The sequence below is a fragment of the Prunus mume genome, linkage group LG6, assembly GCF_029339155.1.
Source record: "Prunus mume cultivar Tortuosa linkage group LG6, ASM2933915v1, whole genome shotgun sequence".
Lineage (NCBI taxonomy): Eukaryota > Viridiplantae > Streptophyta > Magnoliopsida > Rosales > Rosaceae > Prunus > Prunus mume.
Genome location: NC_142703.1, coordinates 1,815,271 through 1,837,355, shown reverse-complemented (window position 1 = coordinate 1,837,355; position 22,085 = coordinate 1,815,271). Strand labels below are relative to the sequence as shown.

The following is a 22,085-nucleotide window of genomic DNA, read 5'->3' as shown; positions in this document are numbered from 1 at the left end:
TGTAACGAGAGAAGTCTCGTTTTGAATGACTTATTTCTAAGTCTGAACTTGGAATTTCTGATCTATAGCTGGCTTCTTTTGTGGCTCAAATGAGCTTTTGGTTGCTCCTGTTTGTTTTGAAGGTTCTCAATGATCAAGTGATCATTTTGAGTTTTTGTCTTTGGTTGGTTTTTGATTGTTTGATTGATTGATGAATTGAGTGTGTGTGGTGCTCTGTTCACCCTCTCCTATATTTATAGAAAATGCTTTGGAGTAGGGTTTCTTTCTTTTAATAATGGGCAAATTTCTCAAAGATTTATTTTAAATTCTGCAGATAAGCTCTCAATAGTCAGTTTTTAAGACCAATCACTTCTCTGTTTTTGAAAGAGAACTAACCCCTCTTTAATTCTAATTGCCCTTTATGAGAGCTTAAAAGCAGTGATGGCTAGTTTGATTTTCCAGTTTGAACAACTCCCTGTTTTCCTGCTTATCTCTTTTTGAGATCATAGCCCGCATATCCCTTGAAAGATGGTGCCTTTCTTGGAGTAAAAACATTATCTCTAAATATATACAAGGGTTTTGATCTTCTGATGGTCAGAGATTGAGAGATGTCTTTTCCTAGTTGCCTGCTTTTGTTAACCTTTCATCAACCCAGTTGAGAATTTTGACTTTTCAAAGTCAGAAACATCACGTGGGTTTGTTCCTGTTTTGGGCTTTTCTTTTTAATCATGGCAAGCCCGAGTTGATCCATGGGCTGACTTCTTCCTTTTCTCTGTTTTTCCAAGGCCCAAGTTTTATTCTTTTATGTTTTTAGGCAGATCCTGAGTTGGGCTTCCTTTAATTTGGGCTTTTGATCCCTGTTTATTTCGCAAGTCCCGTTACTTTGATATCAATTCTTACATTGATGTTTGTGTACAAACTGACAAAAAAAAGGAAGGAGCACAACCATGAAATCCCGAGTTAAACAGACCCATTTGAAAATAGGGAAGTACAACAAACAATATAAAAAATGGAGAAATTGATTACTGAAGCATGAGTGTAGGAGTTCAGTCTCACAGCAGGTGCAGAGTAAAAATTGCAACTTTGCTCAACTCTCTCTTCTTCTCTGCCTAGGAAATCGCAAAGCCCTTTGGAATTTGTTTTGCGTTGTTTTGCATACAAATAGAACCAAGAAAGGCAAAAAAAAAAAAAACAAAACAAAAAGGGTTCCATAAAAAGAAAAGAGAAGGCTTGAAAGAGAGAGACCCAGTCCGGGAGGGGGAAGGCCACAGACAGGCTTTGAAATTTGCTTTGGAATTGTGTTTGCAAACAAGAAAAACAAAAGCATGGGTGTTGGTGTGTGAACATGCAAGAAAAATATATATAAAAAAAAGTAGTTGGAAAAGGAAGACAAGTCAACAAACACAAAAAAAAAAAAAGAGAGAGAGGAAGAAAGTGGTTGCCACGCCACTTTGCTTGAATTGCATAGACAAAATAAAGGGATGTATGCCAACATGGAGGAAAGAAACAAGACTCACGCCGGGTTCTCTCCCAGCTTGCTTCGCACTAGGGGTGACAATTTCCTACACGACTCGAAACCCGCATGGAAAAAACACGACTCGAATCCGCACGATTAATAATTGGGTAATTTTCGGGTCACCTTTTGACTGTTTATTAAACGGGTTTGTTTCGGATCAACCCGCCAACCCGTTAAAATACATGTGTAACCCGTTTATTAAACGGGTCATGTCAACCCGTATAAGACACGCCAACCTGCGAAAAAATATAGAGAAATAGAGACTTCAAAACACACATATGGGGTTTCGAACTCCCACCATCCTCATTACTCTCTAACACCTTATCCACCATGCTAGATACAACTTTGTCATTATATACTATGCCTTTTGATATTGATCATGTTTCTTTTTCTTCTTTTGTTTTTCTTTCTTTTCCATCTATCTTCTCCTCTCTTTTTTTACTTTTCTTTAGTTTTCTCTCCTCTCTTATTTTTTTTCTTTCTTTTCCTTCTCTTTAGTTTTCTCATCTCTTTTTTATTTTATTTCTTTCCTTCTCTCTCTCTCTCTATTTTTTTTCGCTTCTCTCTTCTCTCCTCTCTCTATCTTTTTTTCTTTTTTTTCCTTATATTTTCTCTCCTCTCTCCGTTTTTTTATATTTAAATTTTTTTAGTTGTGACTTTTGTAACATGCATGTAATTATTTATCAACTCATTACACGACTCGAAACCTGCACGATAAGAGACAACTCGAACCCAACACGACACGTTTATTAAATGGGTTGGGTTCGGGTTGAGATTCTGACACGCTTAATATCCCGACACGACTCAACCCATTGCAAATTTACTTCACTAGCAGACTTATTTCGAAATTCTTGTTTGATCGTTGGAATGGCTATTATGAGATATTTGAGATAATCTCAAGTACTCCAGATAAATATGAGAATTGCAAAGCCTGGTTATATTTAGAAACAAATTCCACAGGAGTTTCATAGTTATCGGGTTGGCTTCATTTGGCTTATGGGTACCAAAGGTTTTCTGATATGGATTCCTCGCTCATGGGCTAATTGATAACAAATGTCAAAGGCCCGAAACAGATTATTGGGTTGTCAAAATATTTGCCCATTAGTTCTCAAAAGCTCAAAATATTTAATGAGTGATCCAAATAATTACCCATTAAATTTATAGAGGCCCAAATTTCCTATTATATGGTTAATGGATTAATTTTAAAAATTCTCATAGCCATATTTGGGTCCAAGTGCAAATGTCAATTTTAAAAAATTAGTGGGTTAACTAAAATTGCTCATTATTTTTCTTGGACATTGACAATAAGAAAAATGGTACAAAACTATCCAATTTTTCTCATGCAAATTTCAATGAAATTAAATTTAAATTTCTCAAACAAAAAATTCTCAATTAGTGAGCCACACTTACCCATTAATTTTCTATTTTTCTCATGGGTCATCTACCCATGCAAATTTCAATGAGATTAAATTCAAATATCTCAAACACAAATTCTCAATTAGTGGGCCATACTTACCCATTAATTTCTAATTTTTTCCATAGGTCATATACCTATAAAAATCTTCAAATGGTCTCAAAGACACAAATTCTATATTATTCGGTCACACTTACCCATTAATTCAAAATTTCCTAACTATGTTAGTTTGATCCCATCAAGGGTACGTAGGCAGTCTAACATCCTAATAGACGCAATCGCAACCAAATTTGAATCTCTAGTTACATAAACCAAATTCTCCACATCTCAAATCTAAATAGAATCCCTGGTTTATTCTTAACTAACTTCGCTCAAAAACACATATCAAAATCGAATTCCTGATTTATTAAGTTAAATTCACTCAAACACTTCTCAATACAATTCAAATCAAATTTCCCTCGTAATGAGTCATTTATTCATTGCAAATCTTTAAACTACAAGTGGCTTGATTCTCGCAAGGGATACATAGGTACCTTGAGGTTGGACTTAGGAGCAGCCTCAAAACCAAAGACACACGTTTTGTTTCTTTATGATGGAATTAAAGGGTATTCCATGGAAGTAAGAGATTGTAATTAAAAGACACGACGTCTCGAATGGATTAAACCTAAAATAATAAAACTCCATTATTAATTAGTAATGGTAAAATTATATTGGGAGGTTCAGATTTTTCTTTAACAGACTCATTTTACAAATAGTGAGGGGATTAATTGAAGTTACGGTGGTCATCCACATTCGATATGTTTCATTTATCCAAAAATCGTTAAAAAAAGAAAGGAATTGGTTCAGTTGTAGAATAAATAATGGAGGGGCCCATTTGATTTTAAAAGCAAGTTTTGTCCGTTGGATTGAAAGAAAGATCTGGGATCTGAGACAACCGCCCCGAATTATGCTCATTGATCAAGGAGTTGCGTGGAACGTTTCAGTTGACTACCGCTTGCACTCTCCCAACGGTTGACTTCACCATATCTTTACAAGAATCCGACCACGCCGACGGTTGCGCTTCAATTGTGAGTTCTTCGCTGTACTATAAGCACAGGTTAGGCTCCGACTAATAATTGATTTACATTTGTGCACAAATTGGTTTGGTGTTTGGGGTTTGGTGTTTTCCCCTTTTTGTGTAATCCGCCGTTCCTGAGTCATGTTGTTGCTGAAGATGTTATTTGGCTGATTTCAATTTCGTTTCTAAACATTTGGGGAAATTGAACATACTGAGAGATTGCACTTTTAACGAAATAAGATTTCGGGAGCACCAGGGGTTTGATAGGGTATCTGATGCATTGGCCAAAATTATAAATTCACGACTAGGTTAGCGTATGCTACTTTATATTATAACATGGCAGATTAGACTAAACTAGAATAGGTCTGCCATAGGAAATAAGGAAAAAAAACATATTTTCATGATAAGATTGTTCTATTTATATAACAAAAATGTTTGAAAAGACTCAGCAAATTGCTTCTATTAATTGCACTGTTTGCAGAAGATTGCTTATACACCATCGCCGGTTGGGTGCCACAAATGAGAAACAAGCCCCAAATGGAATTGACGACAAAACGTGCCTGGTCCCCTGTTTCTTCAGCTTTCCAACCGAAATTTGATGTGTTCTTGAGTTTCAGGGGTGCAGACACCCGCAAGAGTTTTGCAGACCATTTGTATGGCGCATTGCGACAAAAAGGAATTAAGACTTTCGTTGATGACTCAGAAAATGAAAGAGGAAAAGCGATTTCTCCACAACTCATTTCAGCAATTGAACAATCAAAGATTGCTGTCGTTGTGTTCTCTGAAAATTATGCTTCTTCAACATGGTGCCTTGATGAACTTTCCAAAATTCTTGAACGCAAGGAAGGGGGAGATGCAGTTCTACCAATTTTCTATTATGTGGACCCCTCTGATACCGGGAAGCACATGAGTAGACTGACTGAAGCCTTAAATCTACATGAAAAAAGGTTTGAGGAAAACATAGAGACGGTGGAACGATGGCGAGCTGCTTTAGAAAAAGCGGCTAATCTCAGATGGAAGAGTTCAAACGACAGGTTGGTATTACTTGTTACTCTCCTAAGATCGTGACCTTGGCTGATCATGCCGTTTGCTTGATGTACTCTTGGATTTGGATTTATTCTTCTGCGTTTAACCTTTTGACGATTTTCCTGGATTCGGCTTAATTGTTTCTTGGTCTGGCCGTCCAAATGTTAGTTTCTTAATTTACCAAAAACATTTCTTCGAATAGCCTAAAATCACCTGCCCCACTGAGGTGAAAACATCCAACTAGAACAGCGTTTTTACTTTGTTTCTTTGTGTTATTTATGGCTCACACTCTTTTTTCTTTTCTTTTTCTTTTCCATTATTCTTGTAGGTATGAACCACAACTCATCAAAGAAATCGTTAATGAGGTACTAACCAAAGTACGCCCTGAGCCTCAAGAAAGGCTGTTCGGAATGTATCAAAGATTGGAGCAACTGGATTTGCTTTTAGATGCAGGATCAGATGATGTTCACTTCATAGGGATATGGGGGATGGCTGGGTTAGGTAAGACAACCCTGGCTAAGACAGTTTATGAGAGGATTCTTCATAAATTTGAAGTCAGCAGCTTCCTTGACAGAGTTAGTGAGGGTTCTAAAGCACATGGTCTAAGTAATCTACAAAGAAACCTTTCCAAGGTCCTCATGAATAAAAATATAGAAGATTGGGATATTCATGGAGAAGCCACAATGAGAAAGGTCTTGTGTGAGAAGAAGGTTCTTCTCGTTCTTGACGATGTGGACCAGATAAGTCAGTTGGAAACCTTATGTGGAAATCAAGATTGGTTTAGATCTGGAAGCAGAGTCATTATTACAACTAGAAATGAACAATTGCTGATTACGCATGGTGTGGAAAGAAGATTTGAGATGCATGAGTTAAATGATGATGATGCGCTTCAACTTTTTAGCTGGAAGGCCTTCAAAAAGGATTTTCCGGATAAAGAATATATGGCTCTTTCAAAAGTTATTTTGAATTACGCCAATGGACATCCATTAGCTCTTAAGGTGTTGGGTTCACTTTTGCATAAAAGAGATCAAGATGCGTGGAGAAGTGCATTGTGTAAACTGAAGGATGCTTTCAAGGGAGAAATTATGGATACACTTAGAATAAGTTATGATGAACTAGAGAAGCAGGAGAAAAGCATTTTCCTCGATATAGCATGCTTCTTTAAAGGGAAGTGCAAAGACCAAGTAGTTGAAATACTAGACAATGATCGCTTTTGTTCACGTATTGCAATGGATGTTCTAATTGAGAAGTCTCTGTTGACCATTTCAGATAATATGGTGTGGATGCATGATTTGTTACAAGAAATGGGTTGGGAAATTGTTCGTCAGCAGGCTCAGGAACCTGGCGAGCGCAGCAGGTTGTGGCTTTCTAGGGACGTCTTTCATGTGTTGAAAAATAATTTGGTAAGAGCTTACATGGATACTTGAACTATAGATTAATCTAGAAATCAGAGTACAAAACAGACTTTTATTGTTACTTCTCTTCTTTTCCCTATAATTGCAGATCACTTGTCCTCTATAATATTATGAAATTTACTTGTTTCTTTATTCTTGCTTATTAGGGGACGAACGCAGTTGAAGGCATTGTCCTGGACTTGCCTGAACCTAAAGTGGTACGATGCAATTCTAAAGCCTTTTCTAAGATGGTTAATCTTAGATTGCTCCAAATTTGTAGTGTTCACCTACCCCATGGGCTCAGCTACCTCTCTAATTCCTTGAGGTTTCTTGGATGGAGTGGTTATCCTTTAAAGTCCCTTCCAACAGGTTTCCAACCGGATAAGATTGTTGAACTCAGCATGTGTCATAGTAGCATTGTACAGCTTTGGAGTGGAATAAAGGTGTTTACAAATAACAACTAGAACACAATCTGTTTATTTTAGTAAATTGGAAGTTTTCCTGAATCTAATTATTCTTTATTTGTTGTCACCTTTTGCAGTATTTGGACAAGTTGAAGGTCCTCAATCTTAGTTATTCACAACATTTGACTAGAACCCCAGACTTCACAGGCGTCCAAAATCTTGAGAGACTGTATCTTGAGGGATGCGAAAGTCTAGTTGAGATTCACCCATCCATAGGATTCCTCAAAAGGCTTATTTCCTTGAACCTCAAAGGCTGTAAAAGTCTAGCGAGTCTTCCAAGTAAGATTGAAATGGAATACCTACAGAGTTTTATTCTTTCTGGTTGCTCGAGAGTTCAAAAGCTTCCTGAATTTGTGGGACATATGGAGCATTTGCGGGAGATTTCCTTAGATGGGACTGCTACTGAAAATATACCTTTGTCTGTCGAACGCCTGACTAGACTTTCTTCATTGGATATGAGAGATTGCATAAATCTGCGTTTTCTTCCCAGTACCATTGGCAATTTGAAGTTTCTTAAAACTCTTGATTTGTCTGGATGCTCAAACCTTGCCAAACTGCCAGAAAGCTTGGGGGAACTAGAGAGTTTGGAGAATATTGATTTAAGTGGAACTTCTATTGAAGAATGGCCATCTTCTATTGTCCTTTTGAAAAACCTTAAGTCGTTAATTTTTCGTGGACCAAAAGGGCCGTCACGACAGTCATGGCATATGGCTCTCCCTTTCCGATTAATGCCAATGAAGAGCCGTCAGCCTATGAGTTCCTTCCTGCCTCCCCTCTCAGAGATCTGTTTTTTAACGGAATTAAATCTAAGTAATTGTAATCTTCTCGAAGGAGAAATCCCTGGTGATATAGGTTGCTTATCCTCTTTAGCATCATTGAATTTAAGCAGTAACAATTTTGTTAGCCTTCCTAAAAGCATTAGTGAACTTTTGAAGCTTGAGTATTTATCCTTGAGGCATTGCTGTAAGCTTCAGGAGCTTCCATTGCTTTCATCGTCTATAGCTTTAGAAGTAATTGCAGATGGTTGCACTTCAATGAAAAAGCTGCAGTGGCCGTCGAATTTGGACAGATTGAAGCGGTCGTGTTTCAATTTCATCAACTGCACAGGGTTGGTTGAGAAAGAAAGCCTTAGTATGCTCGAAAGATATCTTAAGGTTTGCTCTCTCTCTGCCCGTTATATATTTATATATCTAATAGTTTTAACACCATAGTTTATTTTCTGTAGAGAGTGCCTTACGCCGGAGATAGATATGAAATTGTAATGCCTGGAAGTGAAATTCCTTTGTGGTTCAGCCATCAAGCACTCGGGTCTTCGGTAAGTGTACAACTACCTCGGAATTGGCGTGATAATAAGTGGATGGGATATGCTCTGTGCGCCGTTTTCCAAGTTTTTGGCAGTGGATGGGAGCTCGATTGTCTTTTGAAAGTTAATGGAAAAGAACAGTATCCTGCGCCTATATTAGCAACTAATGTCCAGCCTATGTCAGATCATCTTTGGCTAGTCTACATCTCTCGTGATTTAAGCTTGGGTAAAGAGTGGCAACACCGCCGCAACCAGTTAATATTTTCATTCATCAGCTCAGGCCCCAGCTTTGTAAAGAAGTGTGGTGTCCGTTTGATATATGAACAAGATGTGGAAGAGTTTAACAAGATATTGACCCAACCCAGCAGCAAGATTTCTCCTTCTGAGGCCGTGGATGCCCTTCATCATGATGAAAAATCAGAGTCTCTAGAAGGTGCCATTGTCCAACAGAGTTTTTGGAAAAGACCAAGTCGAAATGGTAGTTTTACTGAGCAATCGCACTTCAAAAGATCCAAAGCAACATAAATTTTTTGGCATGGGCAGAGCTGGTCTAATGCCTTATTATCAAATGCCTCTAATTAGTCTAGGAGATGTGTTTAATATTGACCTTGTGTTTGGATGAAGTATTTCTAATTTTCATAGAAATAGAAATTGTAGTCGAAGGATTTTTTAATGACATCATTTAAAATTACCTCAACTCCAAATTTCATTGTTTGGATGCCTTGTATATAAAATTGGGAAATAGCCCCCAGTGCCACTCATTTTATAATCTTAACTAAAAATACCACCCCTTCCTAATTTTTGTTCAACTACTACCTATAAATATAAAATTATTGTCCACTTATTGTACCCATATCAGTTTTTCAAAAATTGGCTTCTCTCTCTAACTCTCTTCGCTCTATCTCTTCGGCCTGTCTCTCTCCCTCGTGAACCTCTCTCTCTTCGACGCAATCGTCTCTCCCTCAACGGTGACTGTTCATCCAAGCTTAACTCCATCGTTGACATCCACGAGGTACTGTTCATAAACCTTTTCTTTGAAATTTGGAGTTTTTGTGAATTTGGTTTATAGTGTATGGATTTGTATGAAATTGGTTTAGGGGTTTCTTCCAAATTGGTTTATGGTTTTAGGGTTTAGAGGTTGCTCTGAAATTGGTTTAGGGTTTATGGGTTTGTATGAAATTGGTTGAGGGGTTTCTCTAGAGTCTAGGGTTTGGAATTGATGAGATATCTGATATGGGCTTCAGATTTTCCTAATTTATTTTTCTTTATTGTGATTGTGATTTTAGGTAAGGATTGGGTGATGGGTTTTTATTTTGGGTCATCTTATATGGTTTTGAGATTGATATTTTTAGTTAAAATTATGAAATGGGTGACATTTTAAGCTATTTCCCACGATATATTGATAAACACAGTCACAGTGCTCCGCTCTCTCTCTCTCTCTCTCTGCTAGCTTTATGGTTTGTTTCTAGTTTATAGTTTTATTAGTTTATAAACATCTCCCTGCTTCAATTCAAGCACTGTTTCAGGTTCAAATGGCATCCGATGCTGCCATTGTCACTTGGTATCTATCTGCTCTCTCTCATATTTTTCACTATGCTATTGTGGTATTGTGCTATTATGGTTGGTTGGTGAAGCACAGAGAGACACACACAGAGAGTAAAACACGTTTCATTGTATTTGTCTTACTACACACGGGCTCGGGTGAAGATGGACAATTGGGAATCGGGAACAACGAGGAGAAGGAGTGTGTTCCGAATGTGAAGGTGGCTACTCGAACCCGCAGATAGGGCAAGGTGATTTAGGAAGAGGGCAGCATGGTGTTGGGCAATCTAGTGGCGCTCCTTACTTGGGGCATTAGGTGCCCCTGAGGTATAACAAAATCACTCTTGTACTTTAGTAAGTTTAATTGAACGAGTGTAGAAGATTTAATTGTATAGGCTAATAGGAAATAGAACATCATTGCTTGAATCCTATTCATTTTGATTTACTAGGTTACTGAAGGCTATTAGGGTTTTCAAGTTTTAGATGCCATCTATAGTCAATGCAGGGGTGATTCCATTGCGAGGAAAGGCCTGGGGTATAATTTGTTGTGTGAAAACACATTGACTTTTGGTTTTAGATGATAGAAACTTTGGCTTGCTGGGTATTTAGATTGATTTTCAAGAACTGAATAAGTGACTTTTCAATTGATCAAGGGAGTGTGCGTTATTTTGAGCAATTCTTTTACAATTGTTAGGATCTTTTTCAATATTATTGCTTCTTTATTTTGTACAGCTCCTTAAGATGGATACTTTCTTGTCAAAGTTCTTGAATTTAAGCATTTTGAATTATCTAATGTTTTTGCAGCAAGTTGATATCATTCTTGCATTTAGAAATTAACTGCCGAGACCAGTTCGCCTTTCGACTTTGAAGTCTTAACTTGTATTCATTTTAAAGGGATTTTGGGTTTTAAACCTCTCTTTTGAAATTAGTTTTCACAATTTTTTATTAAATGTGCAGATCCCAAATAGGTGCATCAGTGTTTTTGTACTGGTCTGGTGATTCTTCTGAAGTTTAAAAGGAGCTGATGGTTACTACAAAGAGCAGAATCTTAAAACTGTCAAATGAAATTTCTGTTTTCCTTCCCTTTTCTGTCTTTTCCTTCTTCAAAGTACTGTAGTTTTTTTAATTTTATTTGTTTGAAAGCTCAAGAGTTTGAGAAATTCTCTTATAAACCTATCTGTGTTTTATGGAGTCGCGAGGTTGAACAAAAATACTTTTTAAATTCCCAATCCTATGGATTAAATGAACTTTATAATGTAGTTTTTCTTCTGCAATGCTCATTGTTAGCTTTGTTTATTAATGCTCTTTTATTGTTTTTTATTGGTTTTGAATAATTTTCTTGTATTTAACACCACAATTTTATCATCTATAGTATATTTGATGGATCTTCCTAAACTGTGTTTTTGTCAGCTCTAAATGGTACTGAATGGTGCCCTATGAGTCTATGATATATTTGTGTGAAACTTCAGACCTCTTATGATTCGCTTTAGATGATAACATGATCTTATTGTTTACTGCAGTCCTTTTGGCAGGTAATGTGATGCAGGTTGTGAGGCCATAGAAAATATATTGTTAGGTATTTTAGAGTTTTGAAGTAGGAGCTGTGATAGTTTTCAAGTAAATGCTTCTTAATATAAAATTTGGTTGCTTTTAAGCCGGATACCAAAAGATGGTTGCTTTTTAATTCATGCATATACCAATATCTAGGATATTTTATTTCTTCTGCTTCCATGTAGGGCTTTTATTTGGTTCTCTTGAGAGCATTGAACTAGACCCCAGAGGTTATCTTTTTTATCATTCTAAGCGTACCAAAGTTATTTGGTGCAGGTGGAAATGAGTATGGACAGTGTAGTGAAGAACCTGAGCGGAAAGATGACACTGGTAGACCTTTGAGAAGGGATATAGTGATCCTCAGCGCTGTGAAGGGTTCAAGACGATTAGTATGATTGAGAAGTTTAGTTGCAGACCGAAAGATTTGTTTGAGATTTTGATGGATGAGAATAGATGGAAGGTTTTTAGTCAGAGCAATGCCAAGATAATGGGCAGATTAGCATTTTCGATGGGTCGTGACGGGTACCAATTTGGAGTTGCAGAATGGGAGTTTGATTGTGCAGAAATGGAGATTTGGGAGTTGGCCTGATGGCATTGATTCAACGGTATGTCAAGTGTTTTTCTTTCTGGTTGGAATAAATTCTTGGTTGGTTTTAAATGGTTTTGTGATTTGTGGGTTGAGTGTGTTTTGTTTGAATTTTTCCAGGTGAGGCTTATACTTGAAGAGCCTAAACCCGGGCTCACTTTGTCAAGCTAACACATTCAGATATTCCTGAGGAAGACAGCTTGGTTTTGATTTGAACTTTTAATTAATGGGTTATTTTCAGTTTTAGTTTGATTGATTGGGAGTATGTGAGTTATATTGTTTTCTTTTCTTCTATGAAATGCTGATTGCTTTGTTTTGGTGCCTTTGGTAATGCAGATATGGGAATGTGACTGGTGGAGAATGCACAGAGAGGATGGCGGGATCTTATTTTCCAGAGGATACGGGCAGTTTTTGGTTTTGGAATTTGAGATACTTGAGTAGGGTTTCTCTTGAAAGTGTAGAATTTAATGATTTAATGTTTCCTATCAAAACAATTTGCTGAGTCTAATATTACAATGTTTCGCAATGGCATTGATAAATTGCTTGTCTTTAAAATGTGTTGTCAGTTCTCTCTCTATTTCAATAACTGAAAATCATTGTGGAATTTGGTGAGAAAGAGTTGTATCTGGTTTGTCTCATTGGGTTGATTTATTGCACTTTTACCATTTTTGTTTCTTTGTCTTAACTGTATTTACTTTTCATCACTGCTAGGAAAAAAGAAAGATTTGTTTCTTATTAGAGGGATGAATGCATTATGTTGCTAGCAAGTATGGAAATTTGGTGTGGGTGTCGAATCCAAATAATTCCTAAATACCTCGGGAGATCAGTTTTAGAACATTAGATTAGAAACATCAAGGCCTTTTAGTGGTAATGATTGATTAGAAGTTATGTTTCAGGTTGCCAGTTGTGTCAGGGTTCTAGGATCTTGATGAGTAAGAGAAAACTTAGGTTTTGATGTATGTTTTCTATAGAGGGGGTTTAGGGTTGTATGATGCTATCCGATGCCCTGGGTTATCATCTTGTCTTGGTTATTGTCTTTGTAAACGAGTCACGTTGTCTGTCATGCTTGTGGACTTTGGAACTTCCCACCTGAGGGCTTTGTTGTATGCTTGTAGCTGTATTGAGTTACCGGGCTTTGTTGTATGCTTGTAGTTGTAGTTGTGTTCCTTGATCCTATGGATCTTGCATCTACCGCCAGTTATCAGGCTTCAGGATGAAGGTTTTAGGCTTGTTTGTAAAACAGTGCTGGTTATGTATGGTAAACCATGAGATAGATGTTAATTTGCATTTGATGTTTGGTGGTATACAACAAAGGTGCTGGTTTGAATTACATTCATCGGTTGCTTTGTGCAAATTTTTGCATCATTTCTCGCACTTCATCAAGTACAAGCCAGGCTTTATCTACACAAAAAAACAATGAAAGAGAACTTGTGCAATGCTTCCCTATACAATCAGAAAACTTGTCTTCCACAATGGAAAATCTTATCTGAATTGTTGCCAATAAACCATATAAAAAAAAAATCTATAGCGTGAGGGTGAAATTCAAATATATAGGGATATTTCCACTCTTTCACAAGTAACCCTGTTGTGTACTACAATATCAAAATTAGTTGCAATTGATCACTTAAATTGGAAAAAGGTCATATTTTCCAATTTAATGTTGTCAAATTTATGACAAGGACACTGATCTTGCACCATCTTACAATTGCAGAGAGTAATTTTACTTTTTTCATAACAAAATATAATCGATACAAGCTCACGTGTAGAACTTGCCTTAAAATATAACCGATAAAAGCCCATGTGTAGAACTTGTTTCTACAAAACTACTTGAAAAGAAAAAAGGTGTCCAAGAATCTTCAACCATCCCAAAATATTTTATCGCACTTCGGCCCTTCTCTTTTCAAGCATGCCAAAAATCATACCGGGGATCTTGCATTTTTGTACCCAATATTTGATAGCTGCCTTCTTTTGAACGACGATTCATTGAGGGAGAGAATTACTTTCCTTTTGAATATGAATCGATGTATTTGAAAGGTCACCATCAATTCATGGTAATATAAGGATGGATAACAATTGTTGTGTCCGTGATATTTGAATTCAGGATTATTTTCAACGAAGTGGAGACTATTATTAGACCAAATGCCATTGACGTACGATATAATAGCAATATTAGGCCAATATACGTGCACTACAGAGGCAATATTAGAGCAATATAAGGATAATATGATAGCAATAGTATTACAATATACATCCAATAGGGTGGCAATATGAATACACTATCTATGCAATACAAAGGCAATATTAAGGCAATATAAATACAATAGAACAGCAATATTAAGTGAATCTACATATAATACACACACATCCATTACAGACTACATTTTACACATGCAAAAGGAATCGCCACTGAACTTTAACAATACTATCCCACGAAGGGAAAACGAAGGCAACAAAAGATCCATGTCTTTGTCCTTTCTCCTCGCTGCATGCACGAGGCTATGATGAGCCATTCCCTTAGCACCCATATTTAGCACCTCCCAGACACCAGCTACATCAATTTCACTCCAATTGTAGTATGGTGAGATGACCGAAGCATAATCTCGGAACATTTTGAAGCCGTTGTTGAAACATTCAACCATTTCATGGTTATATTCTTCAGATTTTGTGCAACTCCAACTATCATTTCAAAGGTCAACATCAATTCATGCTAATATAAGGATGAATAACAATTGTTGTGTCCATGAGATTTGAATTCAGGATTACTTTCAATGAAGTGGAGACTCTGTTATTAGACCAAATGGCCATTGACATACGATATAATAGCAATATTAGGCCAATATATGTACACAATAGAGGCAATATTAGAGCAATATAACCACAATACAATAGCAATAGTATTACAATATCACCTATAAAATATAATTATTGTCCACTTATTGCTGATTTTTGACATGTTCAGAAATTTTGTTCTCTCATAGCTCACTCAGCTCTCTCTCTGGCACATCTCTCTTTCTCTCTGGTATCCGTCTATCGCAGCTCTCTGTCTCTCTTGGCTCTCTCTCTCTCTCTTTAGTGCAACTCTCTGTCTCTCTCTTTGCTCTCTTTCTGTAGAGCAGCTCTTTCTCTCTATGTCTTTCTCTCTAGCTTTGTTCTGTCTCTTTCTCCCCCTATTCGCTCTCTTTTGGCATGCTTGAAAAGAGAAGGGCCAAATACAACAAAAAGAAAATCCATTCAAGCTTATTGGGGGAAAAAAACCACGGAGAAATACATGAAATGAAAAACAACTCGGCAGTTACTGTGAGATTGTGTACATAAAACTTGGAACAACCAAACCAATTAAAGCTACGTACACCTACATAAAATAACAATGTATGGTCATCTTCTTTAGAATATTGCAATCAACACTTGGTTGAGACCGACCTGCAAAAACAACTGGGTTAAGTATAGTGATAGAGTTTATGAATGGCAGTTCCAGAATTAAGACCTATGTTAATTTGTAACTGCCACTAAGTCAGTTCATAGTGCCAAATGCAGCTATCTGGCACACAGATATGACAAGCCAAAAGAAAAAAAGCAAAAAAGAGGCATGACATAAATGGGAACCTCAGCAGAAAGCATTAGATATGCATACAAGCAGATTGGCTCCATTACAATGTTCAAGAATGCAAACTCATGGTGTAAAGGAATCCTTATTTGACCTCTTTCCCTTCCCCCAATCTCATGGTGTAAATATCCAAAACAGATTACATTTTTATCTTTTTTAAAAATTTCTGGCCTCAAAGCAAATTACAAAGGAAACAAGTATAACTAACTAGAGCAGCTTCCTCTCCATAAGCCAAACCTCCCAAGAAAGGAACTTCTATGTCTCCACATTGATGATTTTCAGGTCACCTACAGGATTCTACCTTCTCTTTTACAATTGTTTTTTTATTTTCTGGCAGAGAAATTATTTGTCTTGTTCATTTGTGTATAAATATGAAAAGGGAATTCAGTTTAGAAAAGTAGTGTATGATTTTGGGAAAGTAAGCATGTTAGTACCTCGCTTGAACGCTTCCTTTTGGTGCCGGAGAAGAAACTGTGGTGCCCATCTAAAGGATTAAAAAGCAAAAGTTAAGTCAGGACAATCTCAAGGGTGATGCATTCACCCAAACAGATACATATTTTTTATGTCTTACCGTTCCCCTGCTTTCAGCCAAAAGAGGTAGGTTATAGCTGCTTATTTTTACATGAAGATCGTGATCCAATAAGACATTTTTTATCCTCAGATTATTTGATTTAACACCAGGAACAATCCCTGTATGCAGAAACTGAATACGCTTTGCAACTCCAATTGCAGCTATTATTCTCTGCGGCCAGGTAAGCTTCCGTCCTGGAGGTCCTTCTGCCAAACCAAGTGTTAGCAATGAATATTTAATTGCTGAAAATGCTAAGACAGTGAGGGAGGAAATCAATCAAAGAAAAAGAAGAAGAAGAAGAAAGGAGTGAGTTGGGTTTTACTCTCCATTGCAACCTGTATGGCATGTATAAGAAATACTCTACTGACGCCTGAATCATCTGGATGGCACTCCAAGCATTGTCCAAGAGCACTAACCAAATGGCTATGTCTCAGTTTTGAAATCTGCTCAAGGAGGTGTGTGTAGACTTGTGGACTCTGCCTCTTTCTCATTTTCAAGCCTCTTATAGCAACAAAGGTTCCATCAGGGAGCTTCCCTCTATATATCTGGCATTGTTATTTTATTTTGAAGCAGTAAGAGTGAGAAAATTGCTTGCTAAAAACTCTCAAGATTTCTTGAACAAAGTATATTAGTCAATAGTGCATAGGACAATTTACTAGAACAAACAGATTCCAAATTCTTGTACAAATTCAAATGATAAGTATTGGACCACTTTAACATTTATAGTAGACTTTCTGCGAACCATTGCAATATGCATAAGATCTATATATTATAACTTAACAGGAGTAGCATATCTTAATATATGTTTCAAGGACACCAGGAAATACATAAGTAACCTTATTTGTTATGACATGGATATAATAAGGTTAGTGTGTCCGACGCGCCTAAATTGGAAGCATACCTTGAAAAAGGCTGCTTGAAAGGACTAGATGTGCTCCTGCAACCTCTTTTGAAAATTAGTCTTTTGTTCTCTTTCAATTTCTACTCTTTTTTCATTAAATGTGAGGCCACCTTGGAGTTTTAAAGGGAATCTTTACTCAACAGAATCTTGTTTAAGGTGGAGAAGTCTCACGTTTTAAGCATATCAGAAGTTCTACAAAGTAATTCCTAAATCTATTTACATCGTGCTTTTGAGGAGTATGAACTCTAAATTAAATCGAGATAACTAAATCTATATACACATTCTTACACACATACATATGTCAGTGTGTGTATTTAAGTTGCTTCAACTATGTAGTTCTTCAATTGTGTACCAAGAACTGGAGATTAGATGAAAATCAAGAACCTATACACACAGGAGAACCCACCATGCATCGGTGAGCCATCGTAATTTAGTCCTACCTGTATATTATTTATTCCCAAGTAGTTAGATAAAGCTTGTTGAAATGTATCTTGTCCTAAATTGTATTTAAATTCAACATCTACATAATATATATTGTCTCTTATCTGAGGTTCTTCAATCCACAAAGGATCTTTTGCATATCCAAATGGATGGAATTATATAAGCAAGAAACATAAAATGTGAAAGCAGGTGCAAATTAAGAGAGAACATCGTATTACTATTATGATGTACTGAATTAGTTAGAATTGTTTTGCAACTATAAAGAATGAATACCTGTCCATGTGAACCTTCACCTAGTAATGTTGAATCATCAAAGTTATGGGTGGCTTCCTGAAGCTCCTCCAAAGCAAAAGTTCTATAAGCAGGAAGGCTAGCTCCCAGCTTCATTGTGTCTGATATATATTCTGCAAACAAAGGATTCTAGTGTTATGACTTATTATAAAAGGAATAGTGATGCTAATTTATTTACCTACTGCCAATTTGAATGAAGTAGTGCCTGGGGTTTTAATAAGAATAAAATTTTGAGCAGTCAATTTGAGCAAGAAAAATTGCTTTCCTGGATGTATAAGCCTTGTCGAGTTTATCATTATAGCAAAAATGAAAGATTCACGAATTGTAACACGCTAAATTAGCATGTGAAAAATGCTTCATTTGAAACTGAAAAGCATGGACCTGAACAAGATTTACCATATTCTCCATATTTCTGAATATCAGAATATCCAAGGAAAACTATAAGGAATTGGTGGTACAATAAAATATAATTCTCTCCATCTTAGTTCGAACCTAAAGACTCCAAAATAAACTAATATGTCTTTTTGGGGTAGCAATATAGTTTTTGGAAACTATTTTCTATAATTAGTAGTTCTTCTTGGAATTTTCTGGAAACATACATCAGTCTAGTTCTTGGACTTCTATGGAAATCATAACCTTCATGCTACTCAAATAAAATAAAAAGATCACATGGAAATGGTTGCTAATCTATACAGCAAGTTCCCTTTTTCATTTATTTTCTTCGCAAAATCAGCCTTGATCCTCGTACATTAAACAGAAGCAACAAAAAGTTGGTACCAAAAGGAACAACTATAAAAATATTTATAAATAAAATAAAATAAAATAAAATAAAAAAAGTTAGAAACTTTAAACTTACTTGCATCAGAGAGTAGCTTAGCTGTGATCACTGCTGAGACTGTATCTGAAATTACCTTGTTTAGGGAGTTTTAGTAGTGTGCTCACTATAAAACTTCTTAGCAGCCATGAAAGCTAAACCAACAACTGCAATTGCACCCACAATACCTCCCACTGCACTTGATGCAACAACGTGTTTACCATAAGTTCTCCTATGCTTTTCCTCACTAGGAGGTGGTATTCGCACAGCCAGAGCTTCATTGTGGCACAAGTAAGAAGGGTGCTGCTTCTGATCTTCATTTACTAAACAATTCCCAGAATACAGAACAACCCTGCTGTTAGAATCCCTTTTCAGACAAGTGGGCAAATCCCCTGACAAAAGATTTGAGGATAAATTGACAAAAGCAAGCTCAGAATTGCAAGTCATGTTCTTATAGAGAAGTCCAGTGAGTTTATTTCCAGCAATGTCAAGATATTTAATGGAAGGTAGTGACAACCATGATGACAAAAATGGCCCTACAAATCCATTCAATGAAATGTCCAGCTTCTGGAACTGATAGCAGGAGCCTAATGCAGTCTGGATTCCCAAGCGAAACTTGTTCTTTCTTAGCACAAGTGTGACCAACTTGGAAGGCATACTTGGAAAATGAGGCCCAAAATAGTAGTCTTCCAAATCAAGAACTTGCAAGTTTGTCAAGTTTCTGAGATCAGGCACTTCCCCTGACAAGAAGTTACTTGATAGGCAGAGAACTTTGAGAGTTTGTAAAGATGCCAAAGAATATGGCAAAGAGCCATTAAGCATATTGTTTTTCAGACTGAGAACAGCCAAGACTGGAAGTGAACTCAGCCAACCTGGAACTTGACCAATGAACTTGTTATGGTCAAGTATGAGAGTCTGAAGGTTCCTCAGATATGAAAGTTGGAGAGGAACTGTACCACTTAAGTAATTTGTGCTTACATTGAGAATCTCCAGTGAAGACAAATGCCCAATACTTGCAGGCATTGGCCCCCATAAACCAAGAGAAACCAGTGAAAGCACTTTCAAGCTTGGTAAGCCAACAAGAGTGGCAAAGAAATAGTCTGCTGAGAAATCACGAGGCAGTGGAGGAAACCCATTGTTGCCAATAATGTGCAGCTGGGTTATGTTGCCTTCATAACAGGATAGAGTCAAAGATGGAGTTGGTTCAATTTTGCAGAAGTATCTGATGTTGCTTCTATGGCTGAAGCTGGTTAAGGCTGATGGGTAGTTGAGAAGCTGCTGGATCTTCAGAAGGGTTTGTGACTGAGTGTATTGTTGTAGTTGGCTTGAAGGATGGAGAGAGAGGAAAACTATGATGAGCAGAAGAAGATGTGAATGGCAAACTAGCTTTGCCATTAGAACCATCAACAAAACCCAAGTTGCAGAAACAACACTCAATAGATGAATCTATTTCTCCCCTTCTTTCTCTGCTTCACTTCTTCCAGGAAGGCTTAAAACTTAGCTTTTGGGGGAATGAAAACCAGATTTTGCTAGCAAAACTATGATGACATTTTCAATTGCACCAAACTGACTTAGCCCTTCAAAATCTATCCTTCAATTTATTTTCCAACTTTTTTTTTTCTTCTCTCTTTGGTTATGTTTACTAATTAAACATCTGAACCCGACAAACTTAGTGTGCTAATTATGGAAAATACTTCTGTACCACCTAGTTCCTTACAAAGTGAGAGTGGGTGTGAGTTATTAGTACCCAGTTCATAGAAACCCATAAACCCAAACCCAATTTCTGAGCAACCTCTAAACACTTTAACCCTAAACCAATTTCTTACAAATCCATACACCATAAACCAAATTCACAAAAACCCCAAATTTTAGTACCTCGTAGATGTCAACGATGGAGTTACGCTTGGATGAACAGCCACTGTTGACAGAGAAAGAGCATTGCGTCGAAGAGAGAGAGGTACACCAGGGAGAGAGACGGCCGAAGAGAGAGAGCGAGAAAGAGAAGCCAATTTATGAAAAACTGATATGGGTACAATAAGTGGACAATAATTTTATATTTAAAGGTGTTAGTTGTAAAAAAATTGGGAATGGGTGGTATTTTTAGTTAAAATTAGCAAATGAGTGGTATTGGAGGTCATTTCCCTATAAAATTTAGGAAATGACATAAATTACAATTTCATTTGTTTGGATAATCATAGAATTTTTTAAAAAGAATTTTGAATAGAAATTTGCTAGGTAGGCGCAATTTCGTGTCAACTTGACTGAGCTGCTTAACCAGATTATTATAGGAGTGGGTTGGGTTGGATTGACCTAGTAATGAGCGAGTCTTGGGTTCACAAAATTATAAATTGCTATTACCGGTTGGAACCAAAACTTGAACATTAACTTAATTTTGAGTTAATCCAACCAAATTGCCGAAACTGATAATAAAAGAGTTGTCGGTTGGGATGGCCTAATAATGAGCTGGTCTTGAGTCTAAGAAATCATAAATTGTTATATATCGAGTTGGGTTACGGACTGATATCAAAATCGACCCAACCAACCCATGCCCAGTCTAGAGAGTATGGAGGCTTAGGAATAAATAAATAAAATGCAACTTGACATTAGTTTCATTCAAATTAGTTTCATTTATTTTCTTTCAACATTTTATTAAGATGTTCACAAGAGGTTCAAGAGAATATGTTTGATAAAAATAAAGCAGGTAATAGTCAAGACTATGAATCCAAAACATTCAGAACCGACTATTTTGCCAGACTTTGGCGCATGTTTTCCCCACTAAAGAAACATCAAGGTTGTGATAAATTCAACTGAGGATGATTCATACTCAAGCACAGTAAGGAATTGAAGTCAAATCAAGTTGTTTCTCCAGTAAAATAGATAAAAATTGTAATCAAGATAAAGTTATCTATATTACTCAAAAAACAAGCCTAACAATAAATCAAAACAAATGAAGGCATGTTATGAATCCATGGAATGTGGATGACCACTGTTGTTGTCGAATTAGCTGCATCCTCAACTTGTGATACTCGCAAGTGCACAAGCCGTTCGGTAGTATAGCATATGTAAGTGCGAGGTCGATCCCATGAGGATTAATGATAGATTGATTCAATTTGATTCCATGCACAAAACAGAAAACAAGAAAGAAAATAACATAAAACAAAAAAGAAAGAAAAGAAACTAGATCAACATATTTGGAAATGGAGCCGATCCAATGGTTTGAACATATCGAACTAGGATATCGCCTAATATGCATAAATCCGTTCGATCATAAAACGATAATCAAATTCGAATCCGAGCGTACCGTCAAGCCTGGGAAAACATGGGGACATTTTAGGACAAAATGGGCCACCACACCATGGCCCCACCGCCACACCCTCCGGCAATGCGAGTGGGTGTCTGGAGAAAGTTCATTGATCGAAAATTTCTCAAAACACCCCAACAATACATATACCTACATGATCGAATAACTAGGAGTAACTTTTGTTCTTGGCCGGACGGTGCCAGAATCGTCGATTGAATTTCCACCGTCGCATGCGTCGGAGAGAGAGAGAGAGAGAGAGAGAGAGAGAGAGAGAGAGAAGTCGATTGGTTTTTAAAAATCTGTCTCTGAAATATTTACTGTTGTGCCACT

The 22,085-nt window shown here is 36.9% G+C and overlaps 2 protein-coding genes across 13 annotated transcripts; one reads left to right on the top strand and one right to left on the bottom strand.

Moving 5' to 3' along the window:
• Positions 1-3,842: 3,842 nt before the first annotated feature.
• Positions 3,843-12,509, top strand: LOC103336152 (disease resistance-like protein DSC1). 12 transcript variants are annotated; one of them, XR_016128008.1, is made up of 11 exons: positions 3,843-4,005; positions 4,448-5,000; positions 5,321-6,395; positions 6,554-6,829; positions 6,928-8,004; positions 8,076-8,725; positions 8,846-9,165; positions 9,680-10,022; positions 11,523-11,851; positions 11,953-12,035; positions 12,169-12,509. XR_016128008.1 is itself a non-coding variant. In XM_089054775.1 (6 exons), exons 2-6 carry the CDS (start codon positions 4,486-4,488, stop codon positions 8,676-8,678), a joined length of 3,546 nt encoding a protein of 1,181 aa, XP_088910901.1. In that variant the 5' UTR covers positions 3,844-4,005; positions 4,448-4,485; the 3' UTR covers positions 8,679-8,844. The 12 variants fall into 12 exon arrangements, 1 of the variants encoding a protein (XP_088910901.1); XR_016128010.1 differs by lacking the exon at positions 11,953-12,035; XR_016128009.1 differs by having other exon boundaries at positions 11,972-12,509.
• A 1,650-nt stretch (positions 12,510-14,159) lies between these two features.
• Positions 14,160-20,149, bottom strand: LOC103338793 (putative inactive leucine-rich repeat receptor-like protein kinase At3g03770). The gene is given in 8 exon segments (XM_089053748.1): positions 14,160-14,508; positions 15,189-15,252; positions 15,871-15,920; positions 16,008-16,213; positions 16,343-16,552; positions 17,623-17,753; positions 18,497-18,559; positions 18,562-20,149. Coding segments are annotated over 5 exon segments (1,743 nt in total). The 5' UTR covers positions 19,859-20,149; the 3' UTR covers positions 14,160-14,508; positions 15,189-15,252; positions 15,871-15,920; positions 16,008-16,171.
• Between the last annotated feature and the right edge of the window lie 1,936 nt (positions 20,150-22,085).

What these genes read in the sequence shown, in the direction of transcription:
- LOC103336152 (XM_089054775.1), top strand. Translation starts at nt 4,486, where the DNA reads ATGAGAAACAAGCCCCAAATGGAATTGACGACAAAACGTGCCTGGTCC. An exon ending in TGGAAGAGTTCAAACGACAG is followed by an intron (nt 5,001 to 5,320) that starts GTTGGTATTACT and finishes TTATTCTTGTAG; the next exon opens with GTATGAACCACAACTCATCA. An exon ending in ATGTGTTGAAAAATAATTTG is followed by an intron (nt 6,396 to 6,553) that starts GTAAGAGCTTAC and finishes CTTGCTTATTAG; the next exon opens with GGGACGAACGCAGTTGAAGG.